Raw genomic sequence first — 15,465 nt, 5'->3', positions numbered from 1 at the left:
TCTTTCTTTTCACTTCGGCTTTTAGCTCGGCAATACTTTGCTATGTGACCGTACTTTCCACAGTTGTAGCAATTTGCCGATCTGCATTCCTTTGCGTAGTGGCCGTGTTTGCCACACTTATAACATTCCACCTCCGACCTTGGCTGACTTCCTTGGCTACGATCACCTCGTCCTTGTCCACCTCCATGATCACCTCGTCCTCTGCGATCACCTCGTCCTTGATCACCTCCATGATCACCTCGTCCTCTACGATCACCTCGTCCTTGATCACCTCCATGATCACCTCGTCCTTGTCCTCTTGATCTTCGGCCCTGGGTGTTCCGAGTTCCATTCAAGTCAAGTTGCGCCTGTAGTGCTTGATCAAGAGTATCCTTCATCTTCCTCCTCCTTTGTTCATGGGCTTCGAGTGACCCAGCGAGCTCTTTCACTGAGAGAATTGACAAGTCCTTTGACTCCTTAATTACGCATGCAATACTCTCGAAATCATCTGTTAATGATCTCAAGATTTTCTCCACAATTCTACTTGCTGGCATTGACTCCCCATTCCTTCCGAGTTGGTTAGCCAACTTCTCCACCCGAGTTATGTACTCGGATACTCGTTCCTTATCCTCCATCTTCAAACACTCAAACTCTCCTCGAAGAGTTTGAAGTCGGATCTGTCTAACACGGTAGTTACCTCTGTGCGCAACCTCCAAGATCTTTCATGCTTCCTTTGAAGACGCAACGTTTGCAATCTTCTCGAAACCTGATTCATCCACGACATTGTACAAAAAATACAAAGCTGATTTGTCCTTTACTCGTGTCTTTTCCAATGTGGCAATCTGAGCCACAGATTGTTCTTCGTCCTCCTCGGGTTCTTGGAACCCCTTCTCCAATATGTCCCATAGACTTTGGGAACCCAACAAGGTCTTCATCTGTAAACACCAATTATCATAATTGGTTTTCTTTGACAGTTGTGGTACGGTCATTCCATTAACAACCTTTGTCATCACTCTCTCTTTCTTTTTTTTTCAAAACACACACAGGCGCACACTATTTTTCCTCTCACACTCAGCACTCAGAGCATAAAGCTCTGATACCAATTTGTAGAAAATAAGAGAGACAAGTGATACTAATATTGTGTGGACGTAGCAACTCACTGTGTTTTTCATTGAATAAGAGATTACCTTTAAATAGTCATTGTACAACGTACCGAATTAACAAGACGATAACAAAATATCTTATCAAAACAGATCTTATAAAAAACTATCTTATCTAAAATGAAACAAACAACTCAAAAGAAAACAGATAAACTAACCCGAATATCCTTAAAATTTAAGATTATCTAACAGTGGAGACGGAGAAAAGAGAAAGTGAATTGCAGGAACTCTAAACAAAAACAAAACAAATTACAGTAAAATGCATGCACTAGGCATTATAACGTAACACTGCTTACGTTATCATTTAAATCACTACAACAAGTCACCGACATGATTTTATTTCCCTTTTTTGCGGTTTTCTTGTCGGCAATTTTTTTTATTATTGAAAATGAATAAAATCAAAGAGAAAAAGAATCTGGCCTATCAAATTTTATTAGGTGCTGAAATTTCTTATTTGAGTTTTATTCATCACATAGCTTCAAAGTAGTGTACTTATCCCCTTCATCTCCATGCATCTCCCTACTAACTAAGAAAACAAGAAAAGATGATTGGACCGAACATATGAATGGGTATTTTCTACAGTAAATCTATGATGCTATAAGTGGTTCACATGTTAACATCTATTTTATTATGTTAGAATGTAGAATCAAGTTCTCTTTGGGTGGACTAGGTGTTGACTCGGTTATATTTTTATAAAAATAATGGAGGATTGAGATTTATTATTGGTTTTGCTGTTAAATTAAGAAATTAAAATTATGATTAATTATGTTTTTATTTCTCACTTGATGTTAAACTTTTTTTTTACCATTTGTAGTCCTTTGATTTTTACGTTTGTATTTTAGTCCATCCGTTAAATTGAGATATGGAGCACACATTTTTTAAAGGTTTTTAGAGCTGTTTCTTTACTAGAAATTTTAGAGGTTTAAAACTACTAAAATAAAAAATAAAATATAGAAAAAAAATTACTCTCACTTTCTCAAAAGATATTAAAATGACATACATATCTCTTCTAATATTTAAAAATCACCAATCTCTCTTAAAATAACATTATAAGTTTCTGATTGGCTTTTATAAAGACTATTTTTCCAACTATTATGGGAAATTCATGATTAGATGAGTTGTTGACACAATAGTGCCAAGTTGGTTCAACATTGGACCTTCCTATAAATATGTTATAAGAAGTCTTAGCCTCAATTAACAAGTATTTGTTCATGATTCTTCATGCATTTGGTGGTGACCCAAAAGTTGTCAAAAATTCCACATAGTCACAAGTATGTACTCGCTTTCGTGCAAAACCAATTAAAGGTTCTATATATGATTTGCAAAACCAATTAAAGGTTCTATATATAATTTGATGAGAGTATGTGAAATGTCTAACTTTAAGAAAGTTAGTCAATAAAGCACATCAGTCAAACTTCCTTGGCCAGTGAACGTTTTGTGTACTTCCCAGTTTGCTAACTCAACAACAATCACCATTGGATTGTCTTGGTTTAAACTGACACTAGCATAGTCATCATCGATAAATGTGATTGGTGGAGTAGATTGATTAGGAATATTAACCATGGAATTGACATTGTGAATGTTTCATAAATGTCTCTTCTAGGCTGAATTAGTTGTGCCTTCTCCTGCAAATCCTTCAGTAATGGTGTTGATATTACATTGTTTTGTTCAACAACTTGTTGTTTTGTGTTGTTGGTGACTTGTTGTTCTCCTAAGGGTCGATCTTGTCGGGTTTATTGACCTTTATCACATCCACGACCTCGGACTTATCCTCGGTAACCACCTCAATATGATTGGGATCGTTGAACATAATGACCAAGTTGTCATGCTTAAATTAATTCTTCAATGCGATCTTTCGATGTCCAACATTCTTCTATCATATGATCATAATTCCTATGGTAACAACAATGTTTAGATTTGTTCGCATTGTTGGGATTATGTCTGGGTGGTGGTGGAGATATTAAATCTGCATGTTAGCTTCTTCTAAGATATTGATTTGAGGTGCATTTAATGGAGTATAAAAATCATACCTTGGACCTCGTCCTTGACGAGGTTTCTTAAATCGGACTTCTCCATATACTTTCAATTTTTTTTATGCCCAGAATCATCTTTATTAGATGTTCTTCCTCGAACTTTATCTTTAAACTCGACATATTCCTCCATCTGAATGTACCCATTCGCTCATGCACGAAGTTTGTCCATGTTTGCAGGTTGTCTATGACATAAACTGTATATGAATGGTCCCAGTTTGAATGTCATAAGCATTGAATGTAGAGTAACCTCAGAATTAAGGTTATGAATCTTTATAGATACGCTTGCAAAGCATTCCATAAATTTTCATAAGGACTCATCTTCTCCTTGTCTCATTGGCGAGGGCTGCCGAAGTGATATGATGAGGTCGGCTTGTAGCATATTGAGTGGTGAGTCATTGCACCAAGGTTTCAAAGTTGTCAATAAATCTTGGTGGCAATTTGTTATACCAACTTAATGTTGATCCATTCAATGAAGTAGAAAAAATGTGACTCATAAGAGCATCATCATTTGTGAATATATTCATTTGAGTGATGTAGGCATCTATGTGTTCGTCAGGATATGATGTATCATCATAATGTTCAATATTGAGTGACTTCTAACTTAATGGAAGAAGGACTTCCATTATGCCATCAACAAACAAGTGTCATCAAACTCAATAAATGACCTTGATGGCGTCAAGATTGTGCGTCTGTGGCTTCATTCACAGAGAAATGTGTATGTGCTAGAGAAAGAAAGTGATGTTCCTCTTCTTGTGCATGATGATGACTTGCTTCATTTTGTGGATGTTGTTGTTGAAATTCATATTCTCATTGCGTAATACATGAAGATCGACTTCATGCTTGCGACACATGGTCTCCAAGGCTTCAGTGTTTTGTTGTCGCATGAGTTCAACTTGTTCAAGTAAACATCAAAGTGTTGCATTGTCCTCCATTCTTGGTGCGCCTTATTCTATTGCTCTTGTTGCACTTTTGGTATGATTGTGGGTTGATACCATAAGTTGCCGAAGGAAAGTTTACCTCGGCCCCACAGTCCAAAATGTTCTTACCAGAACAAGCTTGGATGGAGTACTTATTATGTAAGATCCTCTGTTGAATTTGTCTCTTGATATTGGATTGGATTGCTCTCAACCTTTGCTCCAAATGCGGTGGGGATACTTGCAAAAGACCTCCAACGATCAAGTCAATCTCCTCTAGCTAATGTTCTCATCGTTATGTTGTATGTACCTTTCTTCTTGTTAACTGTAATTTTCCATTTACATTTGTTTTATAATGGTTATGGTTGACGTGTAAATAAACTTCCTTTTATGATGATTATCTCTTTTATATAAGTATCGATATGATATATTGACTTGATTACAGGTATTCTATAGTTTTTAGTATAGGTCGATATATTAATTCGATGATATATATAGCCAAGTTCACATCGACATGTTAACTTGGTAACATATATGGCTAATAAATCAATTTTTGTATATCTTTCTGTGCTAGTTTATTTGAATTTTATTAATATCATATTGTGATATATTAGCTTTGATTTGTTCTAGTGATTCATTTTGATCTTAGTTGTAAATTTTAATTAATTTTTGTAATTTTTCCTATTTTAACATTTGTTTCTTATGTAGGCCATATTTGGAGCTCTTGACATTGGATTTAGAACTCTTGGTGTCCCTGAAAAGATAAGAGACAATTCTACAACTTCTCTATTGAGAGCAAAGGCTAGTTCAAACTTTAAGTGACCCAAAAAATGCATTGTAAAGTTGCGACTTTGCACAATAATTTTTTTTTATTTTTAGAATGTAATATTAAGATTTGTTTAGTGATATAATTAGTTGATTTGGTGGGTTAAGTCTTTAACTACTCTGGTTAGACGCATTAGTGTAGTTTATAAATAATTGTAACAGATGTACACTTGATATCATATATCTCATTTTTTAGAAATTGAGTTGTTTATCTTAGAAGTCGCTTAAAATTCTCTCTTTGTTTGTCTCTCTCACACATACTTTCTCTCTTACTTACATGAATTGGATTACTACAACATGATTACGATGTATGGTTAGTTCATTAATTGATTCTAGATTTCAAGAACTACGCTAAAATTTGAGTCTCCAATCTTTTTACTGAATGAATTCTTTGCTTCTCTTCTTCTTTGTTTTAGTTTTTCTTTCATTTTTTATGATTATGAATTTTGTTTTGGATTTAGAACAAATATTTAAGATTTATTTTAGATCTAAATTTAGATTTAGATTTAGACCGAAATTAACTTAAATTGCCTAATTCAACCATTTATTGTTCTTGAATTTTATTAAAATTGTGAGATCATGATTGCATTTTATGTTTTGATGGATTTCATAGATCAAGATTTAGATTTACGTTTTTGATTAAGTTCGTGTTGAATTAGGTTGATTAAGAATTCAAATTTCTTATTGAATTGTGAAAAATTTATTATATAAATTGAAATCTTGAATTGATATTTTTTTATTGAATTTTTTACTCTTACTAATTTTGTGTGATAAAATACGAATTAAATATGTGCCTTTGTGAAGAATAACCTAGGCTATTCTTGTATTACAAAATTTTAGGAAAAATTTAATTTATTTTTTATAATGATTGAGTAACGCTATCAATGATCGACTTCATTGGCTCGGCTAGGTTGGTACAATTGGAGTGTTGGACAAATATGATTATGTGTTTATTAGGGTCCAGAATTAATCCTTTTGCACATGATTTTCTTTGAATCTTCTTTACAAAAATGAAAAAAAGAAATTGATACGCAATATGTAGTCATAGAGATAGTGTAATAAATATAAGCAGGACCACAATAAGCAAATAACTTGTTCTGATGATTTTTAGGTACATATGTTATGTTTTAATCAAAATTGCAATTGGAAACACGAGTTTCTATTTTGATGTGTTTTACTTGGTAAAAAGGCTATGTTATCTAGTTGGGACTGTAATATAAAAAAAGCATTCGAATGTCAATATCGCAAATTACAGCTTAATTTGTGCAATGTAACTAATAGAGTACTTGGATGGTCAGGTTATTGTTGGTTTTTTTTACAAGGGAAACAAGTCTGTTATAATATAAAATTGAAATATAAATTGTTGATCCATACGAGTTTATAAGATATTTTGTAATTTCTAATATTCTAATTAAAATTTGTAAAAGAAAGATATACACTTGAATATAATCATGTTGGCTTATTTAACATTGAATTGATAAGTAAATTAGTAATAGAAAGCAAGTATAAATATAAAAGATAATAGTTATAGAAGCTGTTGAAATTGAATTTCACTTATTTTACTTTTATGCTCTTTTAAGATTATTTATATATGATTAATTTCTATTACTCAATGTTATTAAATTCTTTAAAGTCATTCTAAATCAATTATTTTCCTTTAGAAAATTCAAGAATTCAAATTTAATAAACCATTCCGCAATTTAACAAATCAATGTCATTGCATTAAGTTCAAGAATTTGTCCAATTAACAACCAAAGTTTTCCAACCAAAGTCTTAATTAATCAAACATCAAAAGATGAGTGATTAATCCACCTCAGGCATTAAGAACATAATCAAGTCACTAATACCGAATAATATAAACAATCATATAAATTAAAAGAATTACATAACAGTTTGATAGATTACATTCAACCCCAATAAAGAGAGGATTAACTACTCATGGTAATGAGAGCAATATCCATGTACAAAGTATAGAATGAGAAGATGAACCTAGAATTCTCATCCCTAGATAACTCTTCATGTTTTCTTTTCTTCAACTCTACTTCACTACAACAAAATTGATTATTACCGACAATTATTTAGTAGCAATAAATTAACTACCTTTATTTTATTATTTAATAAAAATATTAATGACTAATATATAATGGTCACTAAAAATGTACTTATATCACACCAAAATTTACTATTAATGATAATTATTTATTTAGAAAAACTTAAGTCTCACATCGACCAGAAATAAGATAATTAAAGAGTATATAAATGGCTAATAATCTTACAAGTTTGTTTTGTAGGGTTAAGTTAGATCTATAACTTACTATTCTAAATTGGTATCAGATTACTCACCATTATCAAACTCAATAGTCCCTAAACTTGAGGGGTGTATTGGAAAAAATCTAAATCTCACATCGATTATTGATAAAATAATTAATTAGGAGATAAGACAATTAAAAAATATAAATATAAGTAAAAAATAATCCTCATCTTACAAATCCCACATCGAGTAGAAAGTAAAAAATGTTACAAAAAATTATACTTTTTTCGACCATTATAAGGATTTTTACCAGCATTCAGAATAATTGCCGCTAAATGTTTTAGCGACACTGCATACAATGGTTATTGTAAAAATACTGCTAAAAGATTTTGTAGCAATTTTTATTGCCACTAAAAACTATATTAAATATCACTAAAAATCTATTTTATTGTAGTGCTTCTTCCTTTGTTCTTTGTTCTTTGTTATTTGTTATGTCTGGTGATTAATTTCTCTCTCCTCATCCCTTAAATAGGTACAAGAAATAAAACAGAGTAAGTTTGAAAGAGATCAATTTGCTCAACTATTTGAAAAGTTCCATCAACTCTATCAAAGTTTGAGAGGATTTTTGAATTCTTTATGATGAAGGAAACTCAATCAACTAAACTTTTGAAGATCAAAATTTTCACCTCTCTTTGCACCAAATATGATATGTCCTTTTGGAACTATTTTGAGCGGATTTTTCTCTACAACCAACCATGCTTTTTACCTTTATCCGCTTAGCCCTTATAGATTGATTGAGCAAATTTGAAAAATTGTAAAGATCTTGGGACTTTATTAAATCTGCATGAAAAATAAGGGTTCAATAAAAAAATCCATCAACTCTTCATAAACTACCTTATTTACACATACTTTTGACTCCTTTAATATTTAAGAGGTTAAAATATATTTCTTTTAAACCTAATTAGATAAATGTCAAAATAGTCATAATTTCTAAGTAAAATTCACACTTTCGGTTACAAATGTTACTAATACGACACTTGGATGGCTAGGTTACAAACTTTCGCTGAACATGTATCCCTATATAATTTGGTTAATTACAAGATACTTAAACTTGATGAAAGTTGATTCAATTAGAGACCTTTAGTAAATTTGTTACGAAAAATGAGTAAAACCTAGAAGATAAAACTTAGTTATCAATAAAGAAAGATTATTAGAATTTTAGATCCAATTGTATACATAGAACTTTTAAGTGATTACGCCTTAGTTTAGCTTTTCTCGGTAACTAGACGAGCTACAAGAGGTTCCAATTTTAAGTGACTGCGCCTTAGTTTAGCTTTTCTCGTTAACTAAAATAGCTACAAGAGGCTCCACCAATCTACTGTGTGCTATAGAACTTCTTTTAATTGATATTTTAGAACACAAATATAACATCTAAGCGATTCATAAATAGCTATTAGGCATAGATGATAAGTCAACTATTTAAACTGTATGATTGAATTAAGTAAATTGTGAAATCATAAACCATGCGTAAGATTCTTATGTAAATCTCGAGTCACATAAGATCTTCGAAATAAATTGTCTTCATAAAATAGTTAACTTAAAAGCAGTATAATTAAGAACAGTATGTGGATCGAATTTTCACAAACTAAACAAATCTAGTTCTTGTTAACCCAAGCATATAATGTGTAAAACAATAAAAGTATTTTTTTTTCTCCTATTTTTCAGTTGCTTATGCTTGAAAATTGAAATAATAACCATAACTTCAAATGGAATCTGGTCACTCAAAAATAACACACGCTAGCTGTTTCATGCATTACAATTAGTATGAGTTAAGAAATTTTCCTCTTCTAGAAGTGAGATTAGAAGCCCCTTAACCTAATTCAAACTAAGATATTTGGGTTCTCGGTATAATCCGGATAGGAAATTAAACATGACACGTTTGTCTCCGCTGTAAAGTTAAGTCCTCCTGAATTCGGATCCTAGAAGTTACTTTTTTTTTTTTTTTTTGGTAAGTGTAAAATGAGAAAAAATACAAATATTTTTTTTAAGTGTGAAATGAGAAAAAATACAAATGAATCACAACTGATAGTCGATACTCTAAACAAATGTTAGAGTAAGATAGTTATTATTAGAGATATAACTAAATACATATTACAATCTTGGAGCTCAAGTTATGCAAAAACAGGTTTAAATTAACAATACCGAGAAAGGTATAGAATCTATGTCTTAGAGAAGATTCTTAGTTTGGCGTTATACATCTAGAGGTATGTAGCTACGTTGTTCTCAATTTCTTCTTTAGCCTGTTCATCAAATGCTTCCTCTCCAACATATAAATCTAGAATTGACTTACATAGGAGTTTGCTCTGGATGCATCCCACTTCCTGTCCATCAACTACAAGAAAAACAAATTAATTTGATGTCAAATTCTTGTTGTAATGCACCATGGCAAAACTATAAAGCACACTCATTAATAACATCAAGTGACTAAAACCCCTGATGCTAGCTGCTAAATTGCATTGTTTAAAGAACGTTTATACATCACAAACTATTTATACTAGCTAAATTTAATAAGGGTAAAAGTGACCCTAATAGATCTGTTAATATCAGATCCAAAGCCAATTTCTCAAAAGATCCAGGGCACATTATAAAATGTGGATATGAATCATCCATGTTCGACGTTACCTGAATTCCGAGACAAAACACTTTCTATCAAATTGTCAGTTCCAATATAAATCAGTATTAGTTGTTTCATTCAACCCATTTCCTTGTGATGGGAAAGGTATCAATAAAATACGATCATGGATTTGTCTTTCAGTTCATTGCATAAGTTTCATGTAACAAGTTTGGACTATAGCATATACGGGGACACCCATTTGGTTAGACTCAAGTTCTAAATGAAGAAAAAAGTAGAGAGAAGAAACATATGCAGGAGTTCTCAACTGATTTTCTGAATCACTGTTAAGACATGGTTTTTCCTTATACAAAACACACATGAAGCATGAAAAATATTTTGAACTGTATTATAATTCTGAAACTTGAGATAGAAATGCAGACAAGAAGAAAGATGACTTACTTGAAGTGCAAAGAACGTGGCCCTTTTCTTTTGAGAGATGGATTACAGATCCACGAGGTATTTTGAATTCATCTCTAAACTGGGAAGTGAACCTACATCATAGTATGTCAATGAAGCAAAATTATAATATGCATCAGAAAATTCTTACCCACTTGGATGGAAAAGTTACATTTCATGAACAGATACTTGAGTAAGAATTTATATTGTATACCAAAGTTAATTTATCTGAAACAATTATAAAAGATGAGGGTTCAAACGACACCGGTGTAACTTTTACTAAGTGTTACACCGCTCAATAACTTTATATTAAATGTGAATTTTGTAAATCCAACCGTTAGATGGAAAGTTCATATCTCTTAGATCATATATGTCAAATTTTGTTAAAATTGAACAACAACTTGAAGGTAATCAAAGTGTTCATATTTTAGTATATTTTGAAATATATATATTACGTCAATTTTGTTTTATGAGAATGAAGTATCAAATCATCTTAGATTAATATAAAATTTGATATATATGATCTAAGAGATATGAACTTTCAATCTAACGGTTGGATTTACAAAATTCATATTTAATATAAAGTTATTGAGCGGTGTAACACTTAGTTAAAGTTACACCGGTGTCGTTTGAACCCTCCTCATTATAAAATGCTTTTATGTGTAAAAATATCTTTGAGTTACATAATATTTGGTTGGATGGAAATGAAGCAGAGGAGAAGAGATTCCCCTAATTGTTTGATTCAAATATTTGGAGGGTAGGGAGCCAAAATTTATCCTTTCCTATTTTCTCCTCCCCTCCAATATAGGCAGGATTCCAAGGGAAGAAATGGTACTTAAAACTTTTAGGGTATGCTGACTAAATTATCTTTATGTTGAACATTAGAGTTTAACAGCTTTATTTATCTACAGTAAGGGTATACCGATAAGTTGCTTTATTTTCTCTCTTTCCTCTTTTCCCTCCATTTCAAATTCCTTCCTTGCTTTGAACTAAACAGTGCATTAGCTAGAGATGAAAAAACTTCAAATTTATTATCAACCAAAAATCAACCTTTTCTATACTAAAAAGAGAGTTCTGAAGTGTTACATTGATATGCACATATATACTTATTTGACAAACATTTTTGCCTTTGTGAAAGTGAGAATTCTGTCCCAAATCTTCAATTTCTCACAATTTCTCACAATTTCTCCACAAGTAAATATAATGACGCAATAAATTCTCATCTCAACATATGAAAATGAGATTGCCAGTTGAAGAAATTATTCACCTTTGAAGCAATTCTTTGTTGTCCGATCCCCCAAACCTCCACAGTCTGCTTCCCACAGACTCTTCAAATGCACTACGCACGGAACCAATGCTCAATCTGCCATAGACAATTTGAAGTCTAACCGTCATGGGTATATCACTTTCCATAAGATCATCAATAAACTCCTTATTACCCTGCAATTCCGACACAGGCAACTTCCCATATTTCTCAGAAAGATATTTCTTAATGTCCTCATCATTAGCATAAACACCTGCCACAAATGACACAAAATTACCAAATATTATAAAAGTTTGGTTGGTTTGTCTCCTAGTACTATTTGATATACATTTCAAACTAACAATTCCCTTTTCCTTCTGTCCAACCAAGAAGAAGGTCAGAGCAAATTAGCAAACAAACTATTTACACAAAAATTAAGTTACAACAAAACCTCACCCACACTCATACTTCATCTAATAAAAGGTAATCAACAGAATTTTAGAGACCTAACATCAAAATGTACGAAGCTAAATTGGGAAAAATAAATTTTGTTTTTCATACCAAATGCGTAAACATCAATGTTCTTCAATCCAAAAACGCTTTTTTTGCGTAAGCCAATTCCACAGAGCTTGAGAGAAGGGCCTAGGGCGGAAGGGAAGGAGACTCCGGTCTTTCGCTCAAGCACGTGAACACCATTGTCCTCCAAACTGAGTGAACCCCAGAGAGCAGATGAATGCTGAGAAGACACCACGGAACTCATCGCATTCCAGAGAGAGGAGCGATCGGAGGAGGAGACGGCAACGACCGCGGCAGAGGCTCCGACCGCGGCAGCGGCTACAGCAAATGCAGTGAAGGGGCGAGGAAATTTAGGCGGTCGGAGCGGAGAAAACGAGAAAGGGAAGCGCATGAATGCCATTTTGGTTTCACTGATTCAGAGTACGAGACCTCATAAGAAGGGCAAAATAGTACACGGACACTCGCGCCCATTAACAAATCATAGGTTTCTTCTTCTTTTTTTTTTTTTTTTTGAAACATCGCCAATCCTAAGAGTAAAAGATCTTTCTGTTGGCAAAGCAAGGGTTTAACTCGAGAATTATTATATCCTCGGACCGAATGTTTAAAATATTTATAATTTTTAACAAATTTATTATAAAATAATTATTTAATTTAATATTTTATAATTTAAAATAATTTTTTAAGGTTTTTGGAAGAATTTTCGGAATACAATTCGGAAGAACTAGAATTTTTCTTAACTCAATAGCTAAGCGGTATGGGTGAGACGGTGAGATCGAGAGTTATGTTAACTTTTTATTTTATTATTATTTTTTATAATTTTTATGCAGGATTGGCACGGACGTATCGAATTTTTTACATAAATAATATTCTTTTAAAAAAATTATTTAAATAGCAACCGTGTAAATTTATTTATCAAACTAGCATGGTTTACTGTTCATATTTTTTTTTTTCGTTTTGGGTTCAGGTCATATGTGAATTTTGCACCTGGAACGGCATGTTCTGCATGCACTCTCGTGTATTATTTTTATATCTAGAGTGAGCCGTTCTTAAATCGGACCATTCTAGAGTTGAGTTTTATCTCATAACCTCAATGTTAGAATGGCCCATTCTAGTCACTTCTATGCACTATGTCTTTTTATCGATGTAATATGAATCTTAATGTTTAAAATTTTTATTTTTAATGCACTATGTCGCTTATAAGCTATTATAATTATTCATTATTTGAACATGTCTTCCTAGTGTAATGAAGGACATAGTCCACCAAGTTGCAAAGGTATACGAAGAACAGTTTGGAGAGAACTTCCTAGTGTAGCCAAATCCATAACTCAAGAGAACTTCCTGATAGAAACAATGAAAGCAATTGTGTATATATAAATCCATGTTCATCCTCTAGTTTGAATGATGTGGGACTTTACTTGGATCCCAACACTATATTTTAGAGACACTGATAGAAACACTTTGGCAAAAGAATTTATCAATTACACAAATGAATGCTTTTGGATGCTTTATTTCTTATCGGGCATGTAACTTCCTCATGAAAGTCATATACTGAAAATTGGTTGCTCAAGATTGCAAGATTAGATCAACCCCACAATGCTTTAGTTAAGGCCAAGCAGTTGGGATAATATGACAATGATTCGATGGAAATAATGGTTTGGAGCTATGTGGCATTTTGATTGATGTTTGGGTTTGGTTGATAATTGGTTTCTCTATGTACTAACATAAATTTTGTTAAGTATGAAGGTGAAAAAAATGCTATGAGCTCTTGTCAAAAAGGGTACCTTTTGTAGTTTAAAACCATGTAAATGGTTCAATATTTCAAGCGATGGAAGAATGCCTAAGGATTGATTCCGTGAAGATGGAAAAATATTGCCTTATTCTTATCACATGGCTCACACGCGTGCTTTCTACTTTTTCTAATATTGAGCAAAATAATGCTACTTGAAAATCTTATTAGGATCAAACAAAGTCTCACATTGTTATAATAAGGGGATGAATATAGGTTTATAAGTACACACAATCTCCATTGAAAAGAGATTTTTTGAATGTTGACCAAAAACAAATTCATGAGGATTTAAACTCTAAATACACAATATAGTACCAATGTAGAGATGTGTGTGAACCCTAATGCACTTCAAGTGGTATAGTTGATAGCTCAAGGTTATCGGCTCAGATGAGTGTTGAAAAATGGAGGCGGTGGATCTATGTATGGGGATCCTTTTGTTGAAAATCTTTCGAACAATTTGGAGGTTAAGTTGTAACGCCCAATTTATATAACAATAATTATATATTTTCTTATATAATATTTTCGCAATAATATCATTAACAATATTTTTTTTAAAAGATAAAGATAAAGAAAAAGAATATTTTGTAAAATTATACATGACATATCATTCTAAAATAGTTACAATAATTTACTATTTTACACGTTATTTATTTCTTCCACTTCTATTACAATAATTACATCGATAGTGAAAAGAAAATTACAATTGAAATAATATGATTGACAAATAAAATTATAATAAATCCATCAAATAGTCTCCATATTCCAATTTCTTCCAAGTAGGACAGCGGTAATAACAACTGCAAAATGATCTGGAATCCAAGTAAATCCATCTATTTTATAATATATTTAATTTTAAAAAAACAAAGAAAAGAGAGGAGTAAGAACAATATCCAATAAATACAATAATTCAAAAGAATATACAAAATTATTTATAATCAATATTAAACATATATATATATATATATATATATATATATATATATACAGATCATATATTAGATTTTCATGATACAATAAAATTTGAATTATACTTGTAGTGACTAGTCAAGATAAATGAGCATCATCATAACATCAACCAACAAAAGGATATTTCACCTTAGCCAACAATAAGATATTTCACTTTCATTCCTCACTCATTTAAATCTCTAAAGTCAAACCTCCAGCTACAAATAATTCAAACTTTATCTTCTATGGCCATAGAACGATATTTATCTTCATAAATACGTGAAGAAATAACAACAAGACGAGTCCAAGATATCACAACTATATCATAGTTGATTATAAATATATTTACAAATAAATATATTTACGTAAAAAGAATATATTAAAGTACCAATGATATAAATAAAAATGACAATAATTATAAAATAATTAAACAATATAAAATATGAACACCTTAATAATTAATATGGACAACAATAATTATAGGTTAAGCAAATAAATGAGGTTAGGGACACCCCACTAGATAAATATACATAAAAAATAACATAAATAAATAAACATAATAATATATAAAATTTTAAAGAGATAAGGTTCTCCTCTCCCTTACCTTGAAATGCACACTTATCAGAATTTTATTCTCTTATGTTGCGGCTTTCTCTATTTTCTCTTTTTCTCTCTTCTCTCTTTTGTTTCTATTTCCGTTACTTCGTACCTCTCAATTTAGTGTAATTGAGGCCTATTTATAG

General features: G+C 31.6%; 1 protein-coding gene across 1 annotated transcript; it reads right to left on the bottom strand.

Annotated features, from left to right (window-relative positions):
• Positions 1-9,245: 9,245 nt before the first annotated feature.
• On the bottom strand, positions 9,246-12,541 carry LOC109797330 (fatty-acid-binding protein 1). Its single transcript, XM_020357339.3, has 4 exons — positions 12,037-12,541; positions 11,500-11,749; positions 10,236-10,327; positions 9,246-9,554 (listed from the first exon to the last, which is right to left on the bottom strand). The coding sequence occupies exons 1-4, from the start codon at positions 12,389-12,391 to the stop codon at positions 9,421-9,423; spliced, it is 831 nt and encodes a 276-aa protein (XP_020212928.2). The 5' UTR covers positions 12,392-12,541; the 3' UTR covers positions 9,246-9,420.
• Between the last annotated feature and the right edge of the window lie 2,924 nt (positions 12,542-15,465).

The sequence above is a fragment of the Cajanus cajan genome, chromosome 6 (genome assembly GCF_000230855.2).
Source record: "Cajanus cajan strain Asha chromosome 6, NIPB_CcT2T_4, whole genome shotgun sequence".
In the NCBI taxonomy this organism is placed as follows: domain Eukaryota; kingdom Viridiplantae; phylum Streptophyta; class Magnoliopsida; order Fabales; family Fabaceae; genus Cajanus; species Cajanus cajan.
Note: the sequence above shows the minus strand (reverse complement) of the source record. Positions and strands in the feature narration are given on the sequence as shown.

Excerpts from the sequence above, each read along its gene's own strand:
- LOC109797330 (XM_020357339.3), bottom strand. The coding sequence starts at position 12,391 with ATGGCATTCATGCGCTTCCCTTTCTCGTTTTCTCCGCTCCGACCGCCT. Across the intron at positions 11,750-12,036 it reads CATTGATGTTTACGCATTTG|GTGTTTATGCTAATGATGAG; the intron begins GTATGAAAAACA and ends CATTTGTGGCAG. Across the intron at positions 9,555-10,235 it reads CCACGTTCTTTGCACTTCAA|TTGATGGACAGGAAGTGGGA; the intron begins GTAAGTCATCTT and ends TTTTTCTTGTAG.